Source organism: Pholcus phalangioides, unplaced genomic scaffold (assembly GCF_987345545.1).
Source record: "Pholcus phalangioides strain wild (caught in Gottingen) unplaced genomic scaffold, Ppha-v1.0 ptg000031l_1, whole genome shotgun sequence".
Lineage (NCBI taxonomy): Eukaryota > Metazoa > Arthropoda > Arachnida > Araneae > Pholcidae > Pholcus > Pholcus phalangioides.
Window position 1 is genome coordinate 2,873,997 of NW_028301621.1, and position 20,142 is coordinate 2,894,138.

Here is a 20,142-nt window from a genome sequence, read left to right on the forward strand (position 1 = left end):
ATGAATACTCCAGTAAAAGTTGGAAAAAACAAACTTAATTCATACAACAGGAGTGGAAAATCTGCAATTGCTACAAACTACGACAATTTCCCCCTCGTTTGCTACAAAAACGCCCAAAATTTTTAAATTCTGCGCCATCTTGCATCAAAAACAATTTTCCCTTAAACTTTGAAGTTGCATCACAATAGAGGCTGACTTTTCAATGACATCATTTGTCCTCCCGTAATTTTATTTCTTGGGGTTGCAAATAGAATTAGCTTGAGGCCTCCTTCCCAGGATTCGGCGCCTAGGCTTCCGACAATGTATAAAATGGGTTCAAACTACACGAATTGGCATTCATCTACAGAACAACAGCACAAACCCTTCAAGCAGCTATTTTTTCCCAAAAAAAATAACTTTGATTTATTTTCACAAAAAATTCATTCCGAGTACATCTGTTTTCACTCCATATTTTTAACTGATTTGTGATTGCTCCACATATTTTATTTTCCAGAATCTTTAACAGATTTTCAGTCTCATTTTGCTTCCAATTTTTCTATTATTCATTTTCTACTATTTCTCTTGATTTGTCATTTCCTTTTATGCCATTCACCAGCATGTCTAGTGTTCAGTCATAAATGGTTTCCAGCTGCGTATTAATTTAAATTACTTTGTCTAGACCAGGGGTTCCCAACCTTTTTCAGTCCGCGTACCCCCAGCTGGCTCGGTTCCTTTTCATGTACCCCTAACCCTGAATCCTCCGGACCCCCCCCCCCCCAAATCTGTTTCACCAAAAAAAAAGGTACATGTTGAATTAAATTAAATGGTCTATTTTTTCACTATTTAGCTTTTTTTATTTTTCAAGTAAGCAAAAACAAATTAACACAAAGATTAGGAAAGAAATTAATGTGATGTTTGGGACTGTATTGAATTACAAAGTTTTGAAAAATTAAGCTCAAAAGAGGATAAATACAAACTCAAAGCCGGAGCTGTGTTCAATTTGCTTCTATATTCATTTTTCATGTAAAAGTTATATGAAAAAAAACGCCCGTTCAACAAGCTCTGTGCTAACAAACTGCAACAAAAATATTATGGCTTTTCTAGAAAGTTCAACGTATTTGTCACAGCGGCAAGCCCAGAAACTGACTAGGTTCACCATCCCATCATTGAAGAGGATGTTCAGAGGGGTATCTGATGCGAGCTCTAGAAATTTCTCCTTTTCTGGAATCGACAATCAAAAGCCGGTTCAAAATAGTCTTCTTTGAAAGGATTAGATGTCCACCGATTACCCATTTCCAGCTCTGAAAAATATTTTTCAAACGAGGATTTTAATCCGTCCAAGTGGCAGACTGTTAAATTTAGCTCTGCTTGTGACAAGAAATCGTGAAGTGTTTTAAACACTTCCTAAAAAAGGGTTACCTCCTTCCGAAGTTCGAACAGCAACATCAGGACTTAACCCTGAGATAGCCACGTAACTTCCGTGTACAAAAAGCAAAGCGTTCTGAAGGATGTCCTTGTTTTCCCACAACCAGGGCCGTCTTAAGAGTATCATGGGCCCCCAGACCATGTGGTTTTTCTGAGACCCTACCTGGTACGTTCTGGAAAATTTCAACCAGATCTCATTTTTGTGAGGCCCCTTTTCTCGCCCCCGGGCCGTGCGTTGAGACGGAACTGCCACGCATAAACGACTGCCTGAGAAGCAACTTTCTGTGAATTTTCCTCCATCTGTTGTGAGCCCAATGCATTTTGACCATTGAATTCTTTTCAATGGTCATTGTTTCAAATAAGTCTTTAACAGTCGTACGACCCCTTCAATGGGTGACAAATAAAAATATTTACTTTGAATTCTCTTTCAAGTGCTTAGCAATTATAAGTAGCACAGAATATTGCGCAGAACGTCGATACTTCCGTCGACTTGGATAGAAAAAAAATTCACAACCTTTTACATGACTTATAACTGTGCTCTCAACATCGTCTGACATGTGCTGTATTCTTTGAGACACTGTATTATTTGACTGAGATATTAAACTCATTATAAGAGCAATTTCCTCTGCGAACACGCATCTAACTTCATATTTTTACCAATAGTGTGATTTCTCCCCCCCCCCCCCCCCCCCCGTCATTCAATACGATAGCTAATGTAGTAGGAGGTTTTGGTAGCTTTGGTAGAATCACATTTGGAAGATTCAAAATGTTTTCAGGTTTACAGGTGCTCTGTATTTCATTTTGGTGTTTCGGTCAACTTCCGCGCAGATCTAATTTTTAGCCAATGATCCATAGCGCAAATCGCATGAGTAGTAGGTGCTTGGTAGAAAAGTTGACGCGGAAAGTTGTGGGAATAACACGCACAAGCCTTAATACAAACGTCCACAACAAAAGTTGAACACAACACGAATTAATTCTTCGCTTTTATGCATAGCTAGGCATGTGTCAACAATCAAATCTAAAACACTGAAGAAAATAGTCAATAGTGAGTCAAGAGGATAGAGTTCACAAATCCCGATCATAGGTTGGGGACAGGAGGAAAGGCCAAATCTTCCAGCGGACACAACCCCTCTGTTATAGAAGATTTTATTGATAGGGAAGGCCAATATATTACAACTGGCAATATTAGTAAAAGCCTCTACCTACTTTTAAAAATTATTTTTAATATTTTTTAATTATTTTGTTCTTTTTTAGATGGATGGCCACCATTACCATTTTCTTTTTGCGTACCCCCTAAGGGCCTCTCGTGTACCCCCGGTTGGGAACCGCTGGTCTAGACCATGGTCGTGGTTAGTTTGAAAGGTATTTAATGTAAGATTCCAGCAAAGCAGAGATCATCAAAATTCACAAAACTTTTCTTTGGGTATGTGGTAGACGACATTCTGATAATGAAAATAATACAGTAACCATTTTTTTCACATCATATTCTGCATACTAGGGCTAATTGTATTGGCATCTACAGTTTATAGCAGATTCCAAAACAAGTTCCAGAGGATGGTGATCCATCCTCTTCCAAGATTAGAATACCATGAGAAACATTGGTCTGTATCATAAAATACGAGCAGATCTGACAAATCTATGAAATAATCGCCCTGCACCTGTCCTTTTTTAACTGTCATCCCATGCAAGCTACAGTGTTTTGGGATAGAACAGTTGTGGCAGCCCCTAGCTGTCTGTATATCTGGAAATATGGTTTGCCTAGGTCGTTATTTTCTATGGACACCCGGGTCACAATTTTTCATGGGTCCCTTTATTAAAAATATATATAATAGTCCCTGTGCAATCATGTGAAGGAGCAGGAAAGGCTTGATACAAAATGCTCACCTGTGCAAGGCAAATAGAGTTTAGACATAGGCAGTTCAGTCATTAAAAGCTCTTATCCTTGGCTTTATATTCACTCACCTTATAAACTTACACATATTTATTGTATACTGCCTGAGTGGTGTTCCAGCTAGATGAAATGAATCATAAATTACAATGGTTTATGCAAATTATTCCATCCAATGCAGTCATAATTTGAAATATCACAAATCAGTGGAAAATAGGGAATGAAAACACATGTACTGGGATTGAATTTTTTGTTAAAATATAATCATTCTATTAAATTTCATTAATCATTCTATAATTTAAATTAAAATAATTTAGTTATATAGTTTTTAATCACTATTAAATTTCTTAGAATTTCTAATAAATACTCTAAGAATTACTCAGCAAAAGAAATTATCTCAAAGTATGTTGAATCAGACTGAGGATCAAGAGTGAACTCAAAAAGCAAAACTTATTGCTTTAAATATGAAATGGGGAAATTCTGGTAAAAGAAGCAAGATCAAACACATATTCAAAAATGTTTGAAACTGAAGATAACAAAAGCACTACTTAGACTTGCATCAGCGGCAAAAACAAGGAAAATAATTACTTTTCTAATGAGTGTTTCAAGCCTCTCTTTTAGTGATTTTTAGGTCTGAGTGTTTTTAGGTTTAACTTGCATTTTCAAATTATTTTAGAAATTTGAAATACCATGTTAGCCTCTTATTTGTTGATATTGTAGAGAATGTAAAAATATATAAATATCAAGAAGTCTCAAAAATTTTTTTATTTAAAAAATACATAAATATTTCTTCTAGAGGAAATTTCAATGTATTTTGTGCGACGAGACACCACTTCTGAGCTAAGATAACTGTTTTTTGAAGTAAAAAGTAACCCTGTGTACGCTACTGCATTATATGCATATAAAAATGGTGTACTTTATTTACTGCCAAAATTTTAGTGTTAAAAAACTAATAAATGCTGCTACAAAAACATTTTTGCTGTTACGGAAATAATTTTTCCTGCTACAAAAATCAAATTTTCATTTTCCACCCCTGCACACAATGAAAGATATAATCTATATACAGTATATAAAATCGATTTTTCTGTGTGTATGTTCTCTACAAATCTACAATTCTAGGTCAATTGGCGTCACAAATTTTGTGTATATACTAAGCAGAACCTGACTTGAACGATGGGCTACTTTAAAAGATTGTCAAAGCTGAGCAAATGCCTGAAATGGGCAAAAAACTGTCGTACAACAATGGTTTCTGGGATCAACAATCACTTTACTTTGGTTCCCTAGCAATACATTTCAGACATGTATATGCCTTTACAATGGTTTGTTGCTTTTTCAATCCTCCCAGTAATGAGGTTTTTGAATAGATGTCAATCATCACTTTGAGGGTCAGGCAAAGGACGATCCCATAGAAATCAGTGTTAAAATTGCTGATTTTACTGCAAAAATGGAAATTTAGTGGGGTTTTCCCCCACACCAACAATTTTAAAAATTGAATTGAATTCTTGAGTTTCTTGATTTTTGAGATATTGAGTTTGTTTAGATATGAAGTCCACATAATTAAATATAAAATAATTAACTAGGCCTACTTTTGAGTTGAATATTGATACAAAAACATTGATTTGAACCGTTTAGTTATATCTTCTCAAGCATGAAAATTAATGTCTCCGTATTATCTTTTAATATTCAACTGCATAAATTCATACAGTTTAGGATGTTTTAAAATTAATTATGGGCCCGTAAAGTACATTGAAAAAAATCCACAGCTTTAATTAAGTACTTTTTAAGAAAAAATCAGGCAGATGGCCAACTTTGGAGGGGGGGGGGGGAGAGAATCTAAATACCAAGCACCCATCAAAATGGAAAAAACTATTCATTTTTAATCTAGATTTGTTACTTTCATGAGTCGCATGGAAAGTCACTATATTAGTTAACTTGGACACTGTATGTCTCTCAAAGAAAGTGGGAGATATCACGTGATCCAAAAAGCCTCATTAAAGAAAACCTGGGCAGCACCGGGTATTATAGCAAATATAATTTTAAAACTTTGACAAACTACCTTATTTTTTTTCCAACATGCTCTTGACTTCTGTATGTGTTACAATAAAAAGAACACTATTGCTTTCTTCGATTAATTTTACTCCCTTTATCAAAAAATAGGTGAAAAATAAAAGCTCATTAATGTTTGCATTCATAAGAATTGATCCCTAGTATTTGTACACGTTTGGCATAGGTATTCCTATAGAATACCTATAGAATATACCAATAGAATATCCTATTTGTGGTGATCATTACTTTGCATACACACTCAAATTTCTGTGTTTCCTAATTAGTGAAATTTTAACCTCCTTACGAAATCATCCAAAATTTGATAAAACATCAGCTTAATTCAGAAAGACAGATAACAAAATGATTGCTTCTTGCTTACAGCCAACCACGAAATTGGATAAGGGAACTTCTAAAAAATTTGAAGCAACCATATTTGAACTAGCCAAAAGTGTATTAATTACATCTTGCATTCATTTATTTCAACATGTAGTTCTGTTAAAATTCTTTTTTTCTTGTTTACCAATTCGCAGTTGGAATGATATTACTTTGTTCTGGAAATTTATTCAATACACTTTTTTTTTTTCCAGTTTAAAAGCAATAAGAGGAAAAGTTTGGGCAGCAAGAACAGAGTCTCCTTTGTTCAATGTAAAAACATATGCAACTAATCTAGAAAGACTCTTTTATAAAATGTGGGAGAAATATGAAAAAGGGGAAAAGCCTTACCACATAACAGATTGGTGAGTATCTATAGGATATGGAATCTGAACATTTTGGGGGCAATGTCTGTTCATTCAGGACATTTGTCGTGCTTGAATCGAAGTTCGCTAATTCATCTATTTTGTGCTTGTTGTAGTGCTGGAAATTTACGCCCTCCCCCATTCATTTCATGTAAACAAACGATTTTCACTATGCCTTTATATAGTGTGTATATCATTCCATATTAGCTAGAGAATAAATTGTTTTACTTTCAGTTTTGCTTCTTTCATTATGGAACAAGTTATAAATTGAGTGGATGTATTAACAATGTGGATTTTGTTACATGACTTGAATAAACAAAATTATCTGCGTATTATGAAAGATAATATTCATCTGACAAAGGAACTAGTTTTTTTTTATACACATGGTATAACATATATCTGTTGGCAAAAGGTAACTATCTGAAATCAGTATTTTTCTAAGGGTCTGGTTACAGTGGCACTGACATTAAACAGGTAGTCTCAGTGCCTCTGATCACTGATGGGTAACCATTAGGCAAATTCTAATTTTATTGGCTTATTCAATTAAAAAAACACAGCCATGTAAACAAACATCAAGAAAGTATTCTGTTCTTCCCAATCGATTTTGCCTGTCATAATCTTATTTTAAAAAAGTAATAAAATTAGTTATTACAAAAAGGGAAAAACAATTTTGAGCTTTCAGTATTTTACTTGTACACTTATCAGTAATTCCTGATACAAATACAAGGTAAACTCGGGGCCTAATTTTGACTTGAGGTCCTATGCAAGGCAGCCATTAGAAGGCCTTGACTTGGGAAAAAATGGAGTATTGGACAAATGTACAAGGCGTTTCAAAAAGAATCGCCCGATTTGAAATGTATATATTGTGAAAAATATTGAACATAGACACTTAAGATTAATTACCCATGCAATATAAAATTAGTTTTTTTACAAACCAAATTAAAGGTGGTCAATATGTCCACCTTGGGATGCACTGCATGTCTATTCATTCCCCAAACTTTCCCGAGCATGTTTACATACACGTCGAGTAGATTTCGGTGGATTATGTGTGAAATTCTGTTGTGGATACACTCCACATTTTCATTTGACATGCGGGGATAGCCAGGGGATTTCCCTTTACACAGACAACCCATATCTCGGAATTGTTTACCGCTCAGAGCATTAGGCAATAGTATAGAAAGGGTATTGGCAATGAAAAGTAACAGACTCTCACTTCACAAAGCTTAGAACACAAAACGATTTCTGTTGTGCAGTCGCCATCTTAAACACTGAAGTGGTGGCCAAAGGAAAAGTGTTAGCACTACCTGTCAACAACTGTGTGAAACTCTTATTTCCCTCTCTCTACCTATACATTATTCGATCAAAACAGATTAGAAGCTGTATAGTTATGATTCTTTTTGAAACACCTCATATTGTTTAAATTTGAAGCCTTAAATCAGTGGGGCCCATGCACAGAAATCGGGTCCAGCTTGAATTGTCCTTAATTTTCTAGACATTGTTTTGGTAAATAAGGCTTTTTATGGTTACTTTAAAACATACGATAATACTGTGTTATTGTGCTCTTTCTTTAAAGTAAGCCATATAAAATCTGTTCTCTCATAATTTTCCATAGCAATGAGTAAATGAGGGTTTAATAACATTAACAACGACTTTTAAAAAAATCAAACAAAAATGAGTGGAACCACTTCCACCATTTATTGGCAAAGAAAAAATTTAGAATGGCAAATTTTCTTACCAACCGGCGTTAATGGGTTCACTATAGAAGCTAAACGAGACTGAAAAAAATCACCATTTAATGAGGTTTTGCTGTAGTTTCAGCATACTTTTCATCACAGTATAGATTGCGAGGAATTTTCATTTTCTCTATTCACAAAAATGTCATTGCCGTGACATTGCCTTTTTTAATATTTTAATGTAGGACTTGTTTCCAAAAAACGATGATGGTTCATCCATTTTATCACCTTGTTGGCAGTTTGTAGAATTATAACATAACATACAAATGGCTTTCACAGCTTTTTTTTTTTTTTTTGAGTGATTTGAAAAATCTCAGTGCTAAGAAATTGATTCAATAGAGCTTGTTGAGGAAAAACCCAGTATTTTTCTTTTATGGGGGAAATTTATAAATTATTTTATAAATTTCTTAATTCAATATCGATATGCATAAATATAATATGAAACTGTATGATGAACAAATAAAGTTTTATTTCGATGGAAAACTGGATGCATGCCTATTAATAAGTTCCTCTGTCACTTTGAACATGGGACCATGTCCTGGGATCACATAGTCAGCCATGTGGAGAACCTTCTCTCTGTTCTTGAACTGTAGAGCCGAATCCTCACTGCCTGCAATATCTCTCCATTGCCGAGGATCATCTATATCATCTTCATTTTCAAATAGATCACCTGTTGACATTGGAAATATGTGAAATCCAAAAGCATTATTCATTTTGTTTTTGCTTGTTACTGCAGCATTTGCCCCATCAAGATTATTTAATTTATTACTTTCTCGCTATTCGTCTTAAGCAGGTTTTCTGAAAAGTTAGCTTCTTCACCTTCCAAGAGAGTATGAGGTAATTTTTTAACAAATTGTATCTGTATCAACATTTAAATTATGTTCTTTATTCACAGCAGTGGTAGATGGAAGTTATGTTCCAGTATAAGAAAAATTCAAAATGTTACTTGGAGAGTTTATTAAAGGGTTTAAATTAAATAAACTGTCGCAAGTTTTTTGTCGCTGACTTTTTCTCACTCTAGAATTTTTTTTCTTTTAACCTCGGGGAGTTAAGCCCTGACTTGAAGGATTGTGTTTTCAGCAAGAACGATTCACATATCTGATGATCATAAACATTACAGGGCAGCACTTGAAGTTGAACTTTCAGGGTGTTTTTGCTTCCGGGAAAAATGTTTGTTACACAAAATGTAGCAATAAAATTTTGGAAAAAAATTAATGTAAATATGAATATACCCCGCACACATATATATTTATCATCATAGCTGAAACAATCTGAACGAAGCGAATTATTTCTTCACAAAAAACAAAATGCAATGCTCAGGTCTGAAAGGGTTAAGTAATACATTAAAACTATACATACCAGACCTTTGATTATTTTCGTAATTAATAACTGCTGATTCCAGTGTTTTTCAATAAAGGTAAAGAATAAGTGCTTTTGAGTGAACACAGCCTTTGTTTCTCATTTAAGCGTAACTCTAACTTTTGAAACTAATTAGACTACAATTTCTTAATTTCAATTGCTATTTTTTATGGTTGAATTTTTTTTAAACTGTTTGGGAGAACAAGTAGAATAAGATTTTGTTCAATCAGAGTGCAACTGCTTCCTCCAGCTACAAAAAAGGATAAGCTTCTCAGCCATCTCATTGGGCTTTATTTGTATTTGATGCAACTTACCTGATATTACTACTTTGCCAAAACTAGTATTTTTCACCAAAACACTAACATCTGACATGGTATGGCCTGGGGATGCAAAAACCTCCATATTTTCTGATATTTTGTATGGCACACCCTGCAAATGAAAGGATTGTTTTAAAAATCAAATTTGATTTTAATCCTTTCCGACTCTGCACTAAAAATTCCCTTTTCAAACATTGAAAATAAATGAAAATTAGTTCAGTGGTTACTTTGAACCATTTTTATCAACACTAGATAACAGCACCACACAAGCCGATCCATACTTTTGGCCCATGTTTATTTTTTGAAAACTTTTATTTTTCAAAGAAATTGATTTAAATTTCGAAGAATGTTCTTTAGGGAATAAAAAGGATTTCCAGAAAAAAAATTCTGTTATTTTGTTGTACACTAATCTCTATATTGTGTATAAGTTTTAACTTTTTACATTCAAAGCTTGCCTAAAATCGAGTCTTGAATTCAAGGTTACGCACACCCACAAAATTAAAACGGTAAGTGCAATCTTAATAAAATTATACATGCCTACTCCTCTAGGCCTGAATAGACTACCTATAAATTTTCTATGTGAAATTTCAACTTGAACCGTTTAAAGGCCGAACTATGAACAAAGTCGAGTATTGTTTTGCATGTCCTATTTGGTCCTATACATAGATCAACTTTGAAATTTGAAGAAAAAAATTTTCTTTGTTTTTCACAATGTTCCATCACTTGGAGAGAGCTGAAAGCAAAAACTGGTATCGCCTATATTCTGACAATTATTTATTCCTGGAGTACATGTATCACACAAAATTGTCTATTACAAATTCACAACACATACCGATTTTTTTAACATAAAAATGTTCAGAAAAATCAATTTTTTCTCTAAATGTCTGTGATAAAAGAATGAAAACATGTTTGTCACATTCAAAGTTTTTTGGCAAACCGCATCCCGTCATTGCATCGTAGACACAATATAACGGCCGTCAGATGACCTGCCATCTTTTTTCAGTTAATATAAATATAGTATAGGTACTATATAAAAATAGTATGGATAAATAACCCGTCCTTCGTTCATAGAAGGTTTATTATCTTCAAAATTCCAAATGCGAAATAAGATCCGCTTCTTGAAAGTAAATGAATTATTTGACGTGCTATAATGGTCATATGGCGAATTTTTCCAATGAATTAGAGTTGAGGTTATGATCAATCCCCCCATGAACTGTCTTGCCTTATCTTGGAACGTTCACGCCAGTGTTGCACTTTTTATGCCCTTCACCTTTTGAAGAACACGTTTCGAGAGTATCTAACACAGTGTTTCCCAAAGTGGACGATAGAATGGTCCAAGGGGGCGATAGAACCTACTGATTTAACATAGGATCCTATGGGTTTACTTGAGTTGGGGGGCGATGAGAGGGAAAATTTTCTGATGAAGGGGGCGATGCAACAAAAAGTTTATGAGACTATGATCTAACACCTCATCCTCGTTGTTACAAAATTATCTAGCATTTAACATACATAGTTGGAACTATTGTCACTAGATCATTTTCAATAATATCTTCATTCGTGATGTTCCCATTTTCATTAGCAAGTAATTGGCATATATTTGCGAGTTATATGTATTTAAAAAAATTTAAATATCCAGCATTTTCTAATGCGTGAGATTTTTTGGACATGGTTACATACAGCTGAACAGAAGACTATGTAGGATTGCTGATCTCGGTTTGATTAGACTGTGGTTCACAAAAACGTCTTGAATGGAAGAATAAAAAGTACTCAACCAATATAAATATAAACAATTCACCTCCCAGAAAGCACATTCCTGTGTCATATTACCCAGAATTCGCCCCCATACACATGTCGAACAACGACAGCACCCTGGGGTTCGAACAGAAACAGCGCATTGCACATTATATATCCCTAGAATCCCCCCCCCCCCCTCTTGAAAGGCCAATGTTACATAAATGCAACATGCATATTTGAATGCACATAGCTTGTTAACGTGTTGAAGTACAAAAGAAATGATTTACTTTGATATATGAAGTGGTAGAAACACACAAAATAATTTTCAATTTACTTAAAAATCGAAATTTCTAAATTCTGTCAAAAAAGTTTATCAACCTGAAGTTATTTTCCGAATTTATTTCAAAAAATACTTTAAACTCTTCTCTATATACGATAAGAAACCAGAAATGTTTTTAAAGAAATCAATTTAAGGGTTACGGTTGCAAAATACCATCTCTTTTAACCGACTGGCGGTCCTGCACGTATATGTACATATGAAGTTAATGACTTCCAAACGGTCCAGGCCGTATTTTTACATGTGCACTTTTCGACTTTCAAATGGTTCTGGCCGTAAATATTTCCCCCCATAAAGAATCACTAAGCTGGTTTAGCATACGCCCCTCTCCTTTCTCCACAAAATGACTACTGTACTTGCAACAGCGCCAGGCGTTGAAAACGACAAAATGGATTCTGCCTCTTTGGCGGGAGGGGACAGTTTTCAATTAACTTAGCAGATACAGACGTTTGACAAGCAGCTCCTGAATAAGAATAGTCAGTTCAAAGAAGCCTTAATCCTTTTGTAAACGAAGAGGAATTTTCAGAAAGTACAAAGAAGCTGCTCTTCAGCAACAAATGCCCCACCTAAAAGTCATGTTTTTAGCTTATTATAGAAATTCTTATCGCTTGGTTGTAGGATATGTACTAGCATTCACTTTTATTTTGGCATGAAAATTACATATTACATCTCATTGACTGCGAAACACTGAATGCAAGATAGAGATAAACAGGATTCCCCACCCCCTTCCGAATTGTGACATCCTGGCTGTCCAGTGATTTTAATTTTTTACAGTATAGGCGAAATTTTTTAATTTTATTTTTCATTTGTTTATCTTTACCTCTTTATCACTACTCAAGTACGATACGGCAGAATCTCAATTATCTGATGTGATTGAAAAGCCCTACATCAGAAAACCAAAAAAAATACAGTATCATTTTTATTTACGCAGAGCATAATTGATACCAGTGTTTCTTGACTCCTTTACCTTCCCCCCGTAACCCTCTTTGGACCATGTTTTCTTCTCACTTCTTTCTTGGCCTTTGCCTGGGCCCCCCAACCTCACCCAGCGGAGGAAACCATTTCTAAGTATACAAACTATTTTCTTTTTAAAAAAATTTGTAGTGAAAGCGAAAGTTTTATAAACAAAGACTGCCATAGTGTCTGTCATGTCTAGAGTCCAGCGAGCTTCCCTCTTGTAAAAGTGATACGCTGGGCAGTGATTCCAAGATCATGCCAACCCACCCCCTCCCACGTGCAAAGTGATATTCGGGGGAGGGGGGGGCAGTATTTGGATGGAAGTAACAGCTTACATATTTACATACTTTTGAAAATTATAGCGTGCCAGAATTTTATCATGTAGGCCCCATGAAGACATTATACCCCCGGACTATGCCTGGGTACTTGTGAACGTTGTGGTGGTCGAGTGGTCATAGTGACGGACTCGCATCGCGGGGACCCGGGTTCGAGCCCCACCATCACCACAGTGATGGTCGACTGAAGTTGGTTTTCTTTGGTTCCCAACTTCGAGGCGCAAATGCGAGCCGATCTCCCCGTTAAAAAGTCTCGCCACAGAGAGCAACAGTCCTACAAACAGTACAAATATTCAGTCACTACACATCACTCACTTCACTTCTGAGATATAGATGGCAGCATTGAAAAATCATACACAACACTAGATACACACTCAGACTGTTAGGTACACGCACTTACACTTCTGGCACAACTCACTAGGTAGTAAATTGCCTATAGCAATAGAGTTGTGCTCGTTTTGAAAAAAAAAATACCTAAATCCACGCATGTATCCAATCTCTACAACATTTCATTGCTTAGTTGATAATTTTCAGTTAGTACCAGTACTTATACAAATATATATTTTTTTATATCATTGTTCATCGCTTCGCTGAGCAATGCTCTAAAAAATAAGGCAAGGGCACTCGTGTGTGGCTTTTTTTTTTTTTAATTTATTCGATTGTAATAAGAATTTTAAAAAAACAGTTGGAAGTGGAAATAAATATAAGCATGTTATCACATTGTTGACTGATCGTGAATAAATTTGTACTTTCAAGCAGGATAAACCTGTAACTGTTCAGCAGTGCTTTTATAAGTTGAAAAAGCGCAGAAAATGAACTTCAGTAGACCACCACTCTGTCGCCAGTGGGGTAGAAACCTGAATGCTCGTGATGAGATCCCAGAATGATGTCCACACGACCACACAGTAGCCCTAGAATATACTAAGGGGCCACGGGTGAAAATCCAGTAAAAAAGTATTGTGCTGTAAAAGCTGAGCCACGGCTTATGATTAAGCATTCCGTACAAAAAAAAAATGTGCAGCTCATCTATCAATTCCTCACACTTATGTGACAGGACATGAATAAGCTTGTACGTGTTCATCTAGCACAATGCCTCAACATTGAACGAAAAAAAAATACATTTAAATTAAAAATAGGTTATACAATTTTTTTTTTTTTTTTTGTATCTTTTGGTCATTTATCACACTCATAAAATGTGTGCTCATTGTACAAACGAAACATCCAAATGGTTGACTTACTTCTTTTTTTCCCACCTAAGGTAGTGATCTGGTGGCCCAGCCATTAGATACGTCGAAGAGTTACGAAACCGTGGGTGCTTGACTTGAGCTTCACATGGAAACTATTGATCACTGAATGAATTTTGGGGGTGCTCAGATCAGTGGTACAGAATACTGTAGGTACTCGAGCACTCACTGCACCCCCTGGCTCCTCCCCCACTGCCAGTCATCCTCCTAAATGCCAGAATTTTACTTATATATCGTGGAATCTTTTGACTAAGTACTGCAATGTCGGTTCCCTTCCCCCAACCCACAAGAAATTTCTGGCTACGGTTCTTCCAATAGCACCATTGTCCACATAATAGAAAGGTCTTGAGGTCAAACAACCTAACATAACATTTATTTGCACAATAATGTACTTAGGAATAAATCTAACGATCAAAACCAGTTCAGCTCCTGGATGTAAAACTGGCCACAGTAATTGAATTCAATTAGTGGGAAAAACTAATTCCTTAGTAAAATAATTACCATACTCCCCTACATTAGCTGGCATGCCGGGAAACAGTGAGGCAGACGAGCATGCTGAAAATATCCGTATTTTCCGGAATGCAGATAAATTCGATTCACGGATTCTGGAAAATTCTTGAATATCTTTATTTTTTATTAATTTCTTATTTCTTATCAGGAAACTAGATTATAGGCATTCACGGAGCCAACAATGATGGCTCTTACTGGATGTTGGTGAAAAGAAACAGTTGAATATTTAATATTAGAATGAATAACTGCGTGTGTTTGAAAGAAGATAAATAAATAAAATATAAATTATTAAAAATTTTGAAACAAACAGTGTTAGTGCAATTAGAAAAACAATTCAACAATGAAATAAATGAGGTAGAGAGTCGAAGGTGCATTAAAGTAAAACGGACAAGGTGAATATATATCTATGTACATACTGTAATTAGAAATTTCAGTAACGTAAGTTGTATAGGTATATCTCATAATGTAGATTACGAAAGAGGGTGGTGGGGCTCAGGCTCTAATGGAACCTCGTTTATACGACGCGTCGTATAAATGCGAAAGCAGTACTGCAAAACGAACTTTTTCCGAAAATTACTCCCCCCCCCCCCACCTTTTTTTTACAGACGTTTCCGAAAAAAAAATTTGTGAAAATCTGTCGTTTTGATTCAAAATCTTATGCTTGAGAAGAAATATACTTATAATACTATCATAACATTACTGTTGCTCAAGCAATTCTTCAATTCAATAAGTCTCAAGCAATTTTACGGTATTCATTTCAAGATTTAACCGAAAAAAAAAGTGTTATTTAAACGTTATGTAAAACGTCCTTTACTTGACAGAGAACACCGTTACAAAATTATCGAATGTGGGGGCGACAAAAATCCCAGTTACAGCCCTGGCTATCAGCATACCGTAGCCCGTTCAATAATTATTTCAGTACCTGTCAAAAGCCATTGAACACAGGGCCACAACTAGGGAGGAGCAGGCGGGTCTCGTGCCCCGGGCGCTAGACCGGATGGGGTGCAAATTTCATTCTAAAACCTCTCCTTCAACATTACAAGGGGGGCGTCAAAATGCGCGCTTGCCCCGGGTAACCAAGCATCTAGTTGCAGCCCTGATTGAACCAGTCAATCATCTTAAATTTTATTACTTATTCAGTAAAAAATATGCATGAGAAACTACAGTCGATCCCGCTTAGTTTTTCCGCTTACAACGTTTCTTCATGATGGGTTTTTGAAAACCGTAAAACACTGTATTTCAGTGACACGTTTTCACCAATTGAAAAATTATGTGATTCGATTGATAGAAAAGGTGTTTTCCAAAGACTTGGGAGTTCGAATCGAAGTGAAAACGTCGATTAATTGAAGTGTATACAAGCAGGGCCCTGGGTAAAGCAGGAATTAGGAGGCTCTTGCGACAAGAGTCAAAGATGTTAATTGGTCAGTGAATGTATGTTGTTTGAATTTCGGGGGCTCAAAGTTATAAGGGCTTCATTTGCCCATGAAGAAATTAGGCCCTGTATACAGGAATAATGTATAGAAATGTATAGAAACCGAAGCAAAACCTCGTACAAATAAGTAAGGTCAGAAACGTAATAGGGAGATATATACAAAGGGTTCCATTACATTTTCCTAAATACAGTAAAATCTCCACAAATGATCACCTGTACTCAAACACAAATATGCATCAGTGACCGCCTCTATTCGGCGTAAAATTTCTATCGTGGAGCCCCGTACGCTCTCCTCTTATATTCATTTATCGAATTTACTGATTTATTTTCTTCGAGTGGGTGCGGAGCCCCCGGGAAGTGTACACGGAGCACCGGTTGAGAACTGCTGCTTCAGTGAAAAGTTTCCCAAACTTTTTGTGTACCATAGCTCTTCTTTAAAAAAAATTTCTTTCTCATTTCTCCCAACTCAAGCCCACCCATAGGATCCTATACTAAACCCATAGCTTCTATCGACCCTTTGGACAATTGCATCGACCCCTTCCCCCAGGGGTCGATATTTCACACTTTGGAAAGCACAGCTTCAGTGGCCATTCTTGGTTATTATACAACTTCATTTAATGAAAGGTCACGGGAAATTGACCTTTTTATTTTTGATTTATTCATTTTTTTTTTTGCACTATTTATAAATTTGTTATGATTAGTCCTGTTTGTTGCATTTATATAAATTAACCTCTTTTTAGCATTAATGTGTGTATAAATGTATGTAATTGAAGAATTTTCAGAATAAGTGCAAATTTTCAAGTTGTGCGGAAGATTAATTAAATTTTTGTAATTTTTCAAATTAATATTGCTCATAAATACAATAAAAGTTCGTTATAACAACAGCTCACAACCACAAGAAAAGTTTTCGCTGTAACGTAGTTCTCATTATAAACGAATTTTCACGTTTCGCTCTGTAAGAACATAAAATTATTGAAAATTGCTGCTTTATCTGCATTGGGACGTCTTTGAGATCATTTCGTTCTAATATTAACGATTGAACGGAACTCTAGTCATGTGAAATTGATTTTTGATCTCAAATCAGTTGATTCTCTAAGAGTATAAGACGTTTTCCATAGAATTTCGTATCATCAAAGCGGTTTAGATGACCAACTGAACAATTAAAAGTCTGAACTTATTACATTCATGCTCACTTCCATGGATTTATGGATCAGGAAAATCGTCTATCGAATCGGAAATTCGACATTTTCAAATAGTTTGGTTGCTCAACTCCAAGGACCTTCTAGCTACAATGGACCATACCCGAAGCCCGGGTGCTTTATTTGCTTGTCATTTCTTTTTTTTCAAGTAAAAAGAAGTAAAATCTCAGGAGAAAAATCCGCCTATTTTTGACATTATTCATGTTTTGTTACTTGTGTGCACGTGTAGTTTGCTTCTTTTTCGAGCAACTTTTTCTTTCTATTAGTGAGCAGCTACAGTACTAATAACTAGAAATTCCTAAATAAAATACATGTAGAAATCATTTGCATGAGAATGTTTTTGCAAATGAATATGCACCGAGATAAATAGAAAAGATGCATTTAAAAACGCATTTGCGTTTTTTGCTTGGTTATTTGTTCTTTAGCACATATTTTCTCAGTTTTAGTTCATATTTAGCCATTTTTTTTAAGTGGAAAATTCGGGCTCTAATTACAGGCGAATCCCGTTTTAACGAATACCGTTACAGCGAAAATATCGTTTTAACGAATGGTTTTCTAATCCCTCTAATAAGTATACATAGGAACAATGCAAACAATCTGAAATTTCTTTATAACGAAGTGTTTTCTCCGGTTTCTTGGACTTCGTTATAACAGGATATTCTACTGTATAACAATCATTTAATGTATTGTTACCAAAGTGAATGTGACATGGGCGTAGCCAGAAATTTCGTTCGGCAGGGGGGACCAAAGTGATAGAACAATAGATTTGGTCATCTTTTCCTCTTTTTTCGGTCATTTTCTCACATTTCGGACGAGGGGACCAGACCCCCAAGTCTTCCTCTTCGCTACGCCCTTGGAATGGGACTACCCCTGAGCATGAGTGTACCCAAGAAAACCAATCTATTGGGGGGGGGGGGGACACGGAATTTCTTCCAGAGAATTTTTGAGTTGGTGCCAATTTTCCAAAAGCATTTAATTAACAAAAATTTATTTGATTGTTGGGGGCGTAGCCTTTGCCCTTGAGCCCCATTCTAGTTTGATCACGGTCCAAGTAAAAATATACTTTCATTCTCTCTCTCTCATTGAAACGAGCACAACTCCGGTCTATCGCCATAGGCAATTTATTCAGATCTAGTCATGCCGTAAATCTGAGTATATCCTCCCAGGATCCCCCAGATCTCATGAATCCCGAAATCCCCTGGGCGGGGTCATGAAAATGACTATATACAAAAAATATATTCAGAACAGTATATGCATCTTTATTTATTCCAAGGTTGGACAAACCCCAAGTGCCAGGTCACCATGGTGACTGGAAAATCTGTATTCGCGCCTAAAATTTTTTATATGTGATTGCTAAATCAGAATCTAGTGATGGCTCAAAATTTTCCGATTTCATAATTGTCTTCCAACATGGAAAGGAGCAGAGCCACAACTAGAGAAAGCAGGTAGGTCTGGTGCTCCGGACGCTGGACCAGAATGTGAGTCGAATTCACCCTTTAACTGCTTCTTCTACATGCAAGGGGTGCCAAAATTCCGAATTGCCCCAGATGACAAAGTATCTAGTTGCGGCCCTGGGAAGGGGTCATCAATTCCCAGAAAGGTTGAAAAAAGATTATTTAAGATACTTTTCTCGTGAAAAAACCATGCTTGGCTCTTACAAAATTTGGCTGGTGCCTAAATTTTTTAATGATTTTTGTCGAGCCCTGTATTTATTTATATTTTATGATACAGTGTATATTTCCCCCAAAATCAAATTACATGTCACTTATTTAAGATTTATTTTACTCTCATATATCAGGTTTTAAATTAGAAAAATAATAATTTTTTTAGTTGCATAAATTTCTTATTAAAAACTCGATTCAAATATTGTCACTTTTACAAGTATGCAAGCCAAATGGAGTTTAAATTTTTCTTAAATAAATTTTAAATATGATTGAAAAAAATAAAACATGGTAAGTTTTATTAATTTATTGATATGTCTAACAGAAAAAAAAGTATTTTATACTACGCTTTATTGATTATAAGTATTAGAGGGCTGCAAAATCTAGATTGTTTTTGAAGATTTTGAATAAATTATCATTAAAGAAAATGTTTAAAATGCATGAATTTATCAAAAATGTGTAGCTATATTTAATATTGCTTACTTTTTCTGTCAGGAAACTGTGCGGAATCACGAGGAACTTTTCCGTTTTCTTGTAATACAACATGTTTTACTAACAGAAGGTTATACTGTACGTGCACAACCGAATGTGGTCCACACAAACCGTAAAATACTGTGGAACTGTCCATCTCAACATTTGTGTGGGGGGGGGGGGGGGGGAGTTTTCAGTGGAAAAACAAGGAGTTTACTTCAAGTGGCTCCAAACACAGCTATTCTTATTTTGCAGAATCACAAACCTCGTCTAGATTTTTCTTCACCACCGTAATTTCTTTATATTCCAATTAGGATCATCTATGTCGGCGTCCTTCACGGATGGCCATCCATTAAGCACAAAAGCTTTTAAAGCCTTGACCGGCGGCGTCAAGAAGAATGTAGTTTTCAGGATCAGAAGGGGGGTCCCCATATGGACGGATGCCTCCAGGTGACATATTCCCCACATAAGCGACACGCTATACACTCCCTGTCCTTCTAATTAGGAAATGGTGATTGTATTCAGTAAACCTGCATTGAAGCAGCCGAAACTGAACCCTATTGAAATGCTCTTTGTCAGCTGCAGAAGGTGCGGCCCCTTGATCATGAAAAAAAAAAAATACATGGAATAAAAAGCCTGCCAAAGATCACAGGCTAGAAGCCCTTCTCCAGTATGTGGGAGTCCATGGCCGTGCTTATAGCTCGCTGAGTGCCCCCCCCCCCCGGGAAACACGCCACTAGATGCCACGGACGGGCTGTAACTAGGAGTGAAGATCATT

General features: G+C 35.8%; 2 protein-coding genes across 2 annotated transcripts in view; one reads left to right on the plus strand and one right to left on the minus strand.

The window, feature by feature from the left end:
* Nucleotides 1-6,308, plus strand: part of sxc (O-linked N-acetylglucosamine (GlcNAc) transferase sxc) — a 118,536-nt gene extending 112,228 nt beyond the window's left edge. The window contains exon 21 of the mRNA XM_089252845.1: nt 5,926-6,308. Coding sequence (XP_089108971.1) covers nt 5,926-6,079 — 154 coding nt within the window. The 3' untranslated portion in view covers nt 6,080-6,308. The remainder of the gene's footprint in view (nt 1-5,925) is intronic.
* A 1,949-nt stretch (nt 6,309-8,257) lies between these two features.
* The window catches only part of LOC149067006 (metallo-beta-lactamase domain-containing protein 1), a 66,667-nt gene continuing 54,782 nt past the window's right edge, over nt 8,258-20,142 (minus strand). The window contains exons 3-4 of the mRNA XM_089252847.1: nt 9,482-9,596; nt 8,258-8,478 (exon numbers count right to left, since the gene is read on the minus strand). Coding sequence (XP_089108973.1) covers nt 8,276-8,478; nt 9,482-9,596 — 318 coding nt within the window. The 3' untranslated portion in view covers nt 8,258-8,275. The remainder of the gene's footprint in view (nt 8,479-9,481; nt 9,597-20,142) is intronic.